The sequence below is a fragment of the Nerophis lumbriciformis genome, linkage group LG09, assembly GCF_033978685.3.
Source record: "Nerophis lumbriciformis linkage group LG09, RoL_Nlum_v2.1, whole genome shotgun sequence".
NCBI classification, from domain to species: Eukaryota; Metazoa; Chordata; class Actinopteri; order Syngnathiformes; family Syngnathidae; genus Nerophis; species Nerophis lumbriciformis.
Window position 1 is genome coordinate 20841830 of NC_084556.2, and position 12353 is coordinate 20854182.

The following is a 12353-nucleotide window of genomic DNA, read 5'->3' on the forward strand; positions in this document are numbered from 1 at the left end:
AACAATGATAGGATGTTTCAATTGTTTATTAAAATGTCGCAGTTGGCTTACATTCAGAGTGAAATATCACGGAGAACATTTAATTATATCGTCGAGACAAACTGGCTTTTCTATGGGCAGCTATATTGCGGGGTCCTGAGATTAGCAACAACTGGCGCGTTCCCAGCAACAGGCAAGCAACCCCAAACAAACAAGATTGCGAGCTGGACCTGCCTACTTTCTGGATGTAGCAACATTTTATTTAAAAAATGTTAAATGTGTTACCTGCGCATGTGCATGCATCTATCTGAATATGATATGTTACAGCAAGTTAAAGTTGTATCATTTTGTGTTATATAGACCAGGGATGTCCAAAGTGCGGACCGGGGGCCAATTTCTCAGCTCGTTTTTTATTGGCCCTCGGCTAATCGCAAACAAAAAAAAATAAAAAAAATAAAAATAAATATATATATATATATATATATATATATATATATATATATATATATATATATATATATATATATATATATATATATATATGTATATATTAATCTTGATGTTATTAATCATGTCAAACCATACAATTATTAATCACACTTTTGTGTTTGGATTAATCATGATTTATTACAAGGCTTATTAGTTGTATAACCCGCTTGCATAATTTCAATCAGCTTAAACGTCCATCCATTTCCTGCACATTTTAATTATAAAACAACCTCGATACTTAGTTATTATGCAATTGTATTGCTACTGTAACAAAATTGTGTGATTGGTCCGTGTATATACGTGATTAATTCTATTTTTGTTGTCATTAATCGCATGTGTTAACCCGTTATTTTTGACAGCCCTAGTTACTACATTGATTTCCCTGTGACCTATAGCACAAAGCTAACATGGACGTTTCGTACAGCTAGCTTGGCATATATTGACATACAAAACCCAAAACCAGTGAATTTGGCACGTTGTGTAAATCGTAAATAAAAACAGAATACAGTGATTTGCTAATCCTTTTCAACTTGTATTCAATTCAATAGACTGCAAAGACAAGATATTTAATGTTCGAACTGAGAAACTTTTTTGCAAATAATCATTAACTTAGAATTTAATGGCAGCAACACATTGCAAAAACGTTGGCACAGGGGCATTTTTACCACTGTGTTACATGGCCTTTCCTTTTAACAACACTCAGTAAACGTTTGGGAACTGAGACCAATTTTTTAAGCTTTTCAGGTGGAATTCTTTCTCTCATTCTTGCTTGATGTACAGCTTAAGTTGTTACCGGGGTCTCTGTTGTCGCATTTTAGGCTTCATAATGTGCCAACACATTTTCAATGGGAGACAGGTCTGAACTACAGGCAGGCCAGTCTAGTACCCGCACACTCTTACTACGAAGCCACGCTGTTGTAACACGTGCAGAATGTGGGTTGGCATTGTCTTGCTGAACACGTGCAGAATGTGGGTTGGCATTGTCTTGCTGAAATAAGCAGGGGCGTCCATGAAAAAGATGTTCCTTGGATGGCAACATATGTTGCTCCAAAACCTGTATGTACCTTTCAGCATTAATGGTGCCTTCACAGATGTGTAAGTTACCCATGCCTTGGGCACTAATACACCCCCATACCATCACAGTAGCGACAAACTGTAGTTACTGACAGTGGTTTTCTGAAGTGTTCCTGAGCCCACGTGGTGATATCCTTTACACACTGATGTCGGTTTTTGATGCAGTACCGCCTGAGGGATCAAAGGTCACGGGCATTCAATGTTGGTTTTCGGACTTGTCGTGCAGTGATTTGTACAAATTCTCTGAACCTTTTGGTATTACAGACCCTAGATGGTGAAATCCCTAAATTCCTTGCAATAGCTTGAGAAATGTTGTTCTTAAACTGTTCGACAATTTGCTCACGCATTTGTTCACAAAGTGGTGAACCTCGCCCCATCCTTGTTTGTGAATGACTGAGCATTTCATGAAAGCTACTTTTACACCCAATCATGGCACCCACTTGTTCCCAATTAGCCTGTTCACCTGTGGGGATTTTTCAAGTCTTTTTTGCCACTTGTGCCAGCTTTTTTGAAACATGTTGCAGGCATCAAATTCCAAATGAGCTAATATTTACAAAAAATAACAGTTTACCAGTTCAAACGTTAAGTATCTTGTCTTTGCAGCGTGGCGCAGTGGAAGAGTGGCCGTGCGCGACCCGAGGGTCCCTGGTTCAATCCCCACCTAGTACCAACCTCGTCATGTCCGTTGTGTCCTGAGCAAGACACTTCACCCTTGCTCCTGATGGGTGCTGGTTAGCGCCTTGCATGGCAGCTCCCTCCATCAGTGTGTGAATGTGTGTGTGAATGGGTAAATGTGGAAGTAGTGTCAAAGCGCTTTGAGTACCTTGAAGGTAGAAAAGCGCTATACAAGTACAACCCATTTATCATTTATCATTATTCAATTGAATATAGGTTGAAAAGGATTTGCAAATTATTGTATTCTGTTTTTATTTACAATTTACACAACATGCCAACTTTACTGCTTTTGGGTTATGTACATTTTGCTTTTAGCAACTATAATGTACAAATACATAAATGTGGCCTCCGCATCCTATTTTACCAAATGCGGCCCTTGCTATAAAACGTTTGTACACCCCTGGTGTAGACTAATTGCTTATATTGTTTAAAATATAGACACACTATTGGCTCCTATAGCTGGAGGTGCCTACTTCATAGATACACCAAAATACATTACATATATTCATTGTGTCACTATGTGCCTCTCTCCATCAATTATGTCAAAAATATAATCTGTTACAATTAAGTTCTATTGTGTTAGTGTAGACATATTGCTTATATTGTCCACTATAAATTGTAGGCTAATTAAGATATGGTACGGTACAAAATATATTGCCAAGTTTTTGATTTTTATAAAAACAGATGTCACAATGCAGCAAACAATACTTGTGCAGCGAGTGTGCATGATGGAAATGGAAAGCCTGAATATTTTCTTTCTTGCATTGAGGGATCATCAAATACTTTAAAATGTAAGCAATCATCCAGAAAGAAATAATAGTAAGTGATGTATCTTAACAGAGAACATAAGGTAAACTGAACCATTTACTTGCAGCTTTTGTGACCAAAGACGACCACCGCTTGGTTTAATTCACTACCTGTGGAATGGCATCCTGCTGACTGCACAAGCTTAAAGTGCTTATTGCAGCGTCTCTCACTGCATTGTGGGTATCTGTGCTTGCAGCTCTGTGAAGTAATCTAGACACATTCTCTTCCATCAGCTCTGGCACAGCGCCATGAACATGCACCAGGTTTCTCAGAGCTGCACAGGCATTGAAACGAGTGTGGACATCAGGGTCGGAGGTCAGTGATGCCAGTTTGGCCCCCGTCATTCTGGCTTCTTTTAGCCATTTTCTCATCTTGCCATCATCTGATCCATTCCTTGTCACCATGGCAACCTCTGTTTCATTGCTTAAATCTTTGTTTGCATCATTGTCCTTGACTTTTAATGGCTTTTTAGTGTTGCCTACATTTCCATTTTGTGTACTGGTGCTGAACCCAGCCTCCATTGCAATATAACCCAACCATTTACCAACTGCCAAGCAAGCTGCACGCCGCACATGCACGCTAACATCTTCAAGAAGGTCTACCATGCTTTTAAAAATGTTCGGTTGTAAATTGGGCAGTGTGGAAGACCGGAATGGGAACACATTTCCTAAAACTTTGCATACGGCAGCCCTGATCGGATCGTAAGCGTGAGCCAGGGCCCGGTGCAGCACTGTGGGTTCTAGGTGAAGCTTGAAGCGATCGGGACGAGGGCAGAAACGCGTGATGAGGTATAACAGAGACAGGAGCTCTACCGCAGAGTCACCCAGCTCATCCAGCAGCAGCAGATCAGAGAGCAGAGAACTTGCGGTTCTGGTCGGCATCTGCTGACCCGATGTAGTGACTGCTGGTGTGGAGAAAAAGCCACAGGAAGTTTTACAGAGGCGGGAAACACAACGTTGACGATCGCACAGCAGCAGGCGGCGTAGTAGTGAGAGTGGCACCTCTACTGATGAGAGAGGAAGAGTTTCAATCACCTGACGAACAATACAAGAAAGGAAAACACATCAAAATTCAAACTGATCAGGAAACAATGTTGTCCATGAGATAAATTGCAAGAGTTGTATGTTGGATTGCGTTGCTATGCCTGGCAGGGAAATCCAAACTAGAGCATGTGGTGGATCCTAACCTGCAAGAGCCCTTTAACAACTCCACAGCTGTCATATAACTGCAGTATCCTGGAACTGATGAGTGAATTCAGGTCCAAAGCAAATGGAAGGCAAAGAAACTGGCAACCCAGCTCAATAAAACTCTTGTGACTCAAAACCTCCTTGAATTTCACAGGATTGCCTTCAGCAAACAAAGGAAGACTGCAGATAAAACAAGATAAAATATTACATAATGGTGTTAGAGTAAATGTAACAAACCAACATCATCAAAACCAACCATTCAGAGCTCAGCAGCCAGCCGAGAGTGTATACAAATGTTGATCTGCTCTCAGAAAACAGAATTATATATGAGTATGGATCCTTGCAGAAGAAGAAGAGTGTGGCAGACATGAGAAAGTACAACCCTGAAAGAAGAACTCAGTAAATGTTACATTTTCATTTGTAAAGTGCATAAACAACAGTGCATTTTTTACCGTTTGTGGAACAGAAGTCCGTGTCTGGCGTCGTCCAGGCTAATGAGGTGCCAGTCCTTTTCCAGAGATAATAAAATGTACATGGATCCAAACATGAGGACCCCCAGTCGTCTCCATGCTGTAACAATAAATGAAGGACCAGCTGCAAATTAAATTATAAAACCTTTGCAGCCATATATATTATCTTTATATGAGCCCAAGTTAACAGATCTTTTTGAGTGCAAGCTATTATAACGGACACCAGCGAGTGTGGCTGCGCGACAGTATATTTTGGAAACCTCACTGCTGACGCCTTAGGAGTTGCGCTTGATAATGCATTGACGGCTCATTGGCTAGCGCTCCTGGACCTAACTCATTTGTGGTCGCTGGTTCAAGTCCACGGCTGGACTAAGTGGATGACCTTTGTTTTATTTTAATTTATTTTTCAACAGCAAATAGAACTTGTACAAATCTGTATCGAATAAGAAAAAACGACAAAAAAAAAAAACAGTTTTGGAAACTAAAAGAGGACCACTGTTTTAATGGTGCCGTGACCCAGATGGGAGTGAGGTTTTAGGGCGTAAGTAACAACAGATACAGTATGGTGTGTAAACCATCAATCCATTCATTTTCTACCGCTTGTCCCTCTCGCGGTCGCAGTGCACTGAAGCCCATCTCAGCTTTTACTCCGTAATGTCTTAGGAGCCGGGCTGAACAATGAGTTGACAGCCCACGGCTTTTAGCCCATTGGCTCCCAGCCTCCCACTGCTCTTCAGCGATGAGTAACTTTCCCATTTGAATCAATACAGTGCCAATTATTGCTACTTTTGTGTGTTCAAATATGTTATTAAATGTTACTTGATATTTTTTTAATTGATCATTTAACACTGAGCTGTGTGGTCCGTTTGTTTTCCTAAACTTCTGTGTCTCATTTACAAGTACTGTATTATATAGTAGACTTTGCATGCAGTTGCCATTTCAAAACGTTAGATGGCAATAGTGTATAGACTACTGTGTGTTGCCTTAGCCAGGAAGTAGTTTTTGCCATTGAGTCGAATGTGCCAATCTTTTCTTTTATTGAACTCTACAAAGTGTTTAAAATGCAAGTATTGTATTTATAATACACCAGCTGATTATAACGCAATGTGTATCTTAGTTTTAGTTTGGATGACCAAATTTGGAGGTGTTGAAATTGTCATGTAAAATCACTAATGCAAATTGTTAGCATGTCTTTGGCAAATCCAATGTGTATTAGCATCAAGCTAGCGCATTTTGAAAAGTGGAGCCTTGCTTGTACTTTTGAGCGCTTTTGTCTTGCTTTGTTGGCATGGAAAATTGTAACATTACCTAGAGGCAGTCCGGCTAAGGGTGCTCTAAATGCTTGACTGCACGTTATGGCTGGTGTCAAGTCTGCAACCGAATGTGACGTCACACGCAAGAAAAGGTGTCAAAATATGGCACCATTTGATTTCATGGGAATCGACATTGATACCGACGGACTTCTGTATGTATGTAAATGTACAGAGTTCGGTGCCCATCCCCGATCCACTGATACACTATTCAGAGTGCACTATTGTTCTGACAAAGAAATGCATTTAATGATAAACTGGTCATCTAATTGAACTAATGTCAACAGATTTGACTTCTGACCCTGCTTCACTTGACTTGCAGATTCCTATAATGAACAAGTCATTTAGCAGCAAACTATGGTGGAATCCAACATGCTTTGCGCTTTAAATGCCTGTCTAAGGTGCTAAACAAACAGTAATAATGACTCACCTTGGAGAGTGTGTGCAGAAGTAGAGATAGGAGGCCATCACAGAGTCCCCATCCAGGCGGGAGAGAAAGCAGGAGCTGTCACGCCAAGAGTCGACATAAGACAAATACAACAAATAATAAACTTAAATGAGATGGACGATAATCACATCAAAACCGATTGTGTACCTGATGAGAGCCACAGACAAGTTCTTTCAGCAAGAAGCTGAGCCTGTCCACATCAATGTTGACAACAACCTTGTGTCGAGTAAAGAGAGATAAAACGCAGCCAGCCAGAGGCTAAAGGAGAAGAAACAACACAGTCAAATGTGTCCAATAGCAAACTAATTCTATGTATTTGTACTTACCGCTAAAGGATTGAGGTCTGCTTGATTAAGGATCGTTAAGAAGGGCTTGATGAACTCTTCAGGTCTACGAGCAGAGCACAGACACATGATGGAGTACAAGTCATATCTATCTATATTTATTATACAAGACTGAATATTTAATGAATAGTCCAACCTCTTTTCTCCTTTCAACCAGTCATGGTTCTTCTGCCAGTAGATCAGTAGAACAACAATCATTTCCCCAAGTGCTTGCAGACTCCACGCTTGCTGCTCATTATAATGGTGCAAATTGATTGCAGAATTCAGACGTACAAATTAGCAGCATGTGTTTGAGTTCCAACCTGAATGAAACGGGAGTTTCCCACAGAGTCTTGAATTAAATCAAAGAGGAGATGAGGCAGTCCAAGTTCACGGTGAAGGTGGTTCCTCTTGTCGTTAAAGTCAGTGGTCAGAATCAGGTTCTGCAGGACCTTCAGCGGATGGCGAATGTACCATACGTTTTTTTGCTCACCTTCACTCAGCTGACCAAACAAGAAGAGATAATGGCATGATTATTCAAGTAGATGTACCATTAAAAACTGTACCTGCTGCTTAAACGCCATGATGCTGTATTTTAATTCAGCTACAATGCTGCTGTAGTTTAACGCTTCTTTTTGTTTTCCGCTCGGATCTGATTCTTGAACAAGCGTCTCCAAGAAAACCTCACTGTCAACCGTCTGAAAGAGTGGGAAAAAATCTGATTAGGCACATTTTTCTGTTCAGATTACTTCCTTACTAATGCAAAGTGCAGGTTCAATGACAAACTTTAACATGCTTACTATGGAGGTCAGTGTATTCTCGCTGACTTCAGTGTCCTTTTTGCTTCTCCTTCGCTGAAGTCGTGGCCCAACCTCCACTGAAGGAAACTCTCGTTCATAATCCTGGCTGATCACACCTCTGCAGGGTTAGTGAACATAGTTATCATACAGGCACATATAGGTACAAATACTTCAGTTTTAAGACAGAACTACAAAAATGACCACTAATATGACCATGGCCCAATTTAATGCAACATCCGGATCGGTTATTGGATGATGTTTTTATTTATACATTTTTGCAAGAAAATAAAAGGACATATAGTAGGATCAAATAAAGAACAACAATACAACTCTAATATTTTGCACAGTCTCAGTCGCTAAGGACATGTGATTATAATTCATCTTCTGAGGATTTTATTGCAACACCAAGTATTATTTACGATGGGTGTCACAATACATGTTTCTTTTTTTACTTCCGATACGACGCCTTAAGTATTGGCCGATACCGATATTGATCCAATACAATATCAGCATGAATCACAGATACTTTTATGTTGTAGTGTGGAACGTGAGAAGAGGTTTGATCAAGTGAATCTAGTCAAACGGAGAACAATGATAGGTATGAAACATACTGACTTATTTATCAACTGTCTAGAACTTATCTTTAAGTTGAAGTTGAATAGTACATTTTTTTGGGCTACATCCAAAGGCTAAAATTAATTAAATTAAGCCCATGACCGTAAATTGAATGATGCGGACGCGTTTGTTACTGGATACTTTCTAATCCACTTCTGCCTTGAAGACTGTGTATGAGTAAGTAATATACAACTATAATTATTCAATACTTGTTTATATTGACACATGCTGTATTTTGGACTGCAATATTTTTCAATTAAGGACACTTATTATGTATGTCGAGCTTGTGTGCTATTGTGTGCTTAGCTGCTCGTGTAGCTGCTAGTGTTGATACTTTTGTAAATGACTTGACTAAAATACAAAAAAGACTAGCCTTATGTGTTCTTATTAGGACATTTAGATGTTAACTGGCTGCCCAGATATACACATGAAAACACGCTGCATATGTATAATCTGATACTTGCTTTTTTGCCTATATTTTTGCAGATATCTGATATCAATCAAATCAAATTGGGACACCCTTATTAACTGTATAGAAACTAGCTCTCTGACAACATTTTGTCAGTGTTCACTTGCAATTCCTTTTTGAGCAACAATCTCATTTAGTAGTGTTCTTCCGCTGACGAAAACATATTAGATCCTAGGACATGAGATTCATTGGCCTAACATAACTTTGGCGTACTTATCCTAAACATGATTGTTCATTGTCATTTAATGGCAAAATTGGCTGAAATCCCTAAATTTATGAACATTTTCAAGCAAAATTCTGTTGAGCTGTCAAACATATTATTGAATGCATCTATAGAAAAAATTACAAGCTGAATTCTATCATTATCACTAACAAGTTAATAAACTTTGTCAACTGGTCTAAGGGTCAACTGGTTTAAAGACATTCTAGAGCCTTCAACAATACCTATTTAAAGTTGTTTGGGTTATTCCACTGATGCTCTGGCATTTTGTTGTTGTACACTTTTTCAATTGCAAAATTTTCTCAATTGCAAAATTTTTAATAATATAAACCTGATAATGAACATATTGAACGAGTCAAAATGTGTACTGGTCCATCTTAGGCAAAAACAAAAAAAATACAAGGTTCGTATAGCGACAGGACAGAAAATAACAGTGTGAGTTTTTGGCACAGACTCAGGAAATAAATTCAAACCTTTGTTAGCGGCCAACTTTCTATGGCGGCTACTTGCTGATAGCCGCCACAAAATAAAAATAATTTATTTAGCAAGTCTGATTTTAAGATTTTAAAGATTACATTTGTAAAGGATTTAAATTATTTTACAGTATTTCATCGTAAAAATCTAATTTTGGGAAGCCGTAGACAAAAAACAAAATAAATGTTTTCAATGTTCAAGTTAGTTTGACTGAATTTTTTAAATTGTATATATTAAAAAAGGCAATCAGATCCATGTGCAGGACAGTTTGCAAAATAAAAATATGTATTTTACACTAAATTTGAACATGCATTTATGCATTGTACTTCCTGTGTGCACATAAATAAAATAAATGTGTGCTCCCATTTCTTGCTTTTAAAAGTCATTAAAGATGTTTCACTCTGGAAAAACAAATCATTAAGGGCCCAAACTTACTATGGGATTCATGACCATGATGTAGATTATTGTAGACGTACCTCTCTTGGTGACTTGATGTAACTACTGTGTGGTTCATTGGCTCACAGCTTAAAGGAGCTGATGTCAAAGGTGAATATGCAGAGAAAAAATCTATAGGAAAGGACGTATCTTTAATAAGCACTACTTCCTCTCCACGGATACGTTCAGATAACCTTTCATTCTTTTCCTGTAAGAGTAGACAGACTAAATTGATTATGATTCTATTTTTGTAGTTGATGACAATTCAACGTTGGACTTACTTTCTTCATTTTGCTTTTGTTTCGTTGCTCTCTGATCTTTCTAAATATTCTGCGCTCTCCTGAATCTGTCGGTGTCTTTTCTGCCATTTGTTTCAGTTTCAGTGCCAGCATCTCGGGGTCGAGCGTGACTGTCAGAGGACTGGAAATGTCACTCGTGTCTGGCATCACTGCTAACACACCACCTTGTTAGTAAGCATCACGCAAAAGTGCTGAAACATTCCATGCAATCACCTTGAACACCATCAGCAACAAAAGGATGATGCAGGAGGTCCGGCCATGACAGTCGCTTCTGAGGGTCCTTGGTCAACAAACCTTTCAGGAAACTCTAGCAAAGGATTGCAATAACTCAAAAATACACTGTGAGTTGACATTATGGCCGCATCGTCCGTACCATGCATGAGCTGCTCATCTTGTCTGGCCACATGATTGGGCGTCTCACAATAAGCTGCCCCAAGTGGAAGATGGAATCGGCACAAAATGGAGGCGTCCCTGTGTGGATTTCATAGAGAATGCAGCCTAGTGCCCAGAGATCTGCAGTGTGGTCGTAAGGCATCTCTGCCACTAATTCAGGGGACATGTATAGTGGTGTTCCCTTGATAGAAGTCAGAACCATGGTGGACACACTCATTGCCCTTGCAAACCTAGAAAAGAACATTATGTTGGGTTGTATTAGTGGTGCTCCTTTTTCTGGTACTTCCTCTTAGTGTTTTTCATACCTACATTGTTCTCTGACTAATTTCACTTAATCAAACCTTTTCTATTATTCCACACCACAAAACAATACAAGTGCGTACGATGATTCCTACTGGTATAGTATGGGGTTACTATTAGTAATGGCCCACGTTCATGCATCCAATATTAGTATCTATCGAAAGTGAAAATGTTATCGGCACACCCTTACGTAGTAAAGTAAACCCTCGTTTATCGCTGTTAATTGGTTCTGGGCCTGGCTCTGGTAAATGAATTTTCCGCAATTCACTATAAATTAAATATTAGAGAGTATAAAAATCCTACAATACCCCAAAAATAGGCTGCAGTGTAATAAGACTAATAAGACAGACTGAAATGGGGCCACAATCAAAATCTTGTTTAGGGCCTTCTAAAGCCTAGCTCCTAATTCTGAAAGTCCCCCTTGCATGCTTCTCACAGTCCCCTGCCCTCATTTAAGAAATAAAAGGTACTGCATGATCTATTTATTTTGTCTGGGTTACATGTTTCGGGGGGAAAAAATCGCCCTTTTATGCAAAACAAAAACGTCCAATGCAGAAGAAACTGGTTTCTTAGGAGGCTATACATGTGCCATAGTGATAATAAAAGTACTTACCCAAAGTCACACAGTTTGACCACTCCATTTTTATCAAAGAGGATATTTTGTGGTTTCATGTCTCGATGAAGAATACGACGAGAGTGCAAATAATACAGAGCTGACACCAGCTGGCAGGCAATCTCACGAACCTTGGATTAAAGAATCAGATGATGAAAATGGGAAATCATGCATGGTATGAAGTGTGCATGCAAATACTGTACCTGACTTTCTGGTAAACTGCCATCATCCTCAATGATCTGAAACAACTGACCCTCAGCGTACTCGGTCACAACAACCACCTAGGAAGCAGAGAAGTGTGTAGAGTGTGTGTATAGTGTCGGAAACACATGTTTGGGGAATGTAGAAGGAAGATAAGGTACCTCTGTTTCTGTTTCAAAGCTGTCAAAAAGTTTCACAATGTTTGGATGTTGAAGGTTTGTCATGATGTCAATTTCCTTCTTTAGACTTTGCAGCTCTTTATTTGAGCGCCCCATCTTCGGCATGAACTTCAGAGCCACCACCTGATGGACGAACGCACATAGGTAAGAGGACATTACAACAGTTTGTCACATTTCAAAAAAAAGTTACGAACCTACCTGGCCTGTAAACTTCTTCATTCCTTTATGAACTCGACCAAATGATCCTTGCCCCACGGGCGCCAACACATGGTAGGAATCCATGTTAATGTTTCAGGAGGTATGTGTTGTGTAGGAAGACATACTGTATGAAGGACAAGTAGAGCAACTATTTACTCAAAGGTTTCGCCATCACAAAGGTGACTTTTATCTTTGGCCTCTATCCCTATTCGCTAAACTGGCAACAGGAAGTTATCATCAATGCAACATATATCTTTGATATTCATTATTTTCAATTGTTTACTCTTCAACCTCGTTACGCAGTAGAGAAGGGAGACATGCAGTGATTACAGTAAGTGTTCATATTTCATAACCAGGGTGAGTTATTTCAAATATTTGCCTTACTCTTGTAGAAT

At 39.3% G+C, this 12353-nt stretch overlaps 1 protein-coding gene across 3 annotated transcripts; it reads right to left on the reverse strand.

Annotated features, from left to right (window-relative positions):
- Positions 1–2422: 2422 nt before the first annotated feature.
- Positions 2423–12114, reverse strand: LOC133607123 (serine/threonine-protein kinase 36-like). 3 transcript variants are annotated; one of them, XM_061961585.1, is made up of 19 exons: positions 11959–12114; positions 11743–11883; positions 11584–11661; positions 11381–11511; positions 10448–10697; positions 10288–10381; positions 10057–10223; positions 9817–9983; positions 7563–7680; positions 7329–7460; positions 7086–7265; positions 6920–7011; positions 6766–6829; positions 6587–6697; positions 6422–6496; positions 4664–4781; positions 4468–4594; positions 4211–4391; positions 2423–4058 (listed from the first exon to the last, which is right to left on the reverse strand). In XM_061961585.1, the coding sequence occupies exons 1-19, from the start codon at positions 12040–12042 to the stop codon at positions 3123–3125; spliced, it is 3246 nt and encodes a 1081-aa protein (XP_061817569.1). In that variant the 5' UTR covers positions 12043–12114; the 3' UTR covers positions 2423–3122. The 3 variants fall into 3 exon arrangements, with proteins under 3 accessions (XP_061817569.1, XP_061817568.1, XP_061817570.1); XM_061961584.1 differs by having other exon boundaries at positions 10057–10226; XM_061961586.1 differs by having other exon boundaries at positions 3950–4030; positions 10057–10226.
- Between the last annotated feature and the right edge of the window lie 239 nt (positions 12115–12353).

Excerpts from the sequence above, each read along its gene's own strand:
- LOC133607123 (XM_061961584.1), bottom strand. The coding sequence starts at position 12,042 with ATGGATTCCTACCATGTGTTGGCGCCCGTGGGGCAAGGATCATTTGGT. Across the intron at positions 11,512-11,583 it reads GCAGTTTACCAGAAAGTCAG|GTTCGTGAGATTGCCTGCCA; the intron begins GTACAGTATTTG and ends CTTTAATCCAAG. Across the intron at positions 4,782-6,421 it reads TTCTGCACACACTCTCCAAG|CATGGAGACGACTGGGGGTC; the intron begins GTGAGTCATTAT and ends TTATTGTTACAG.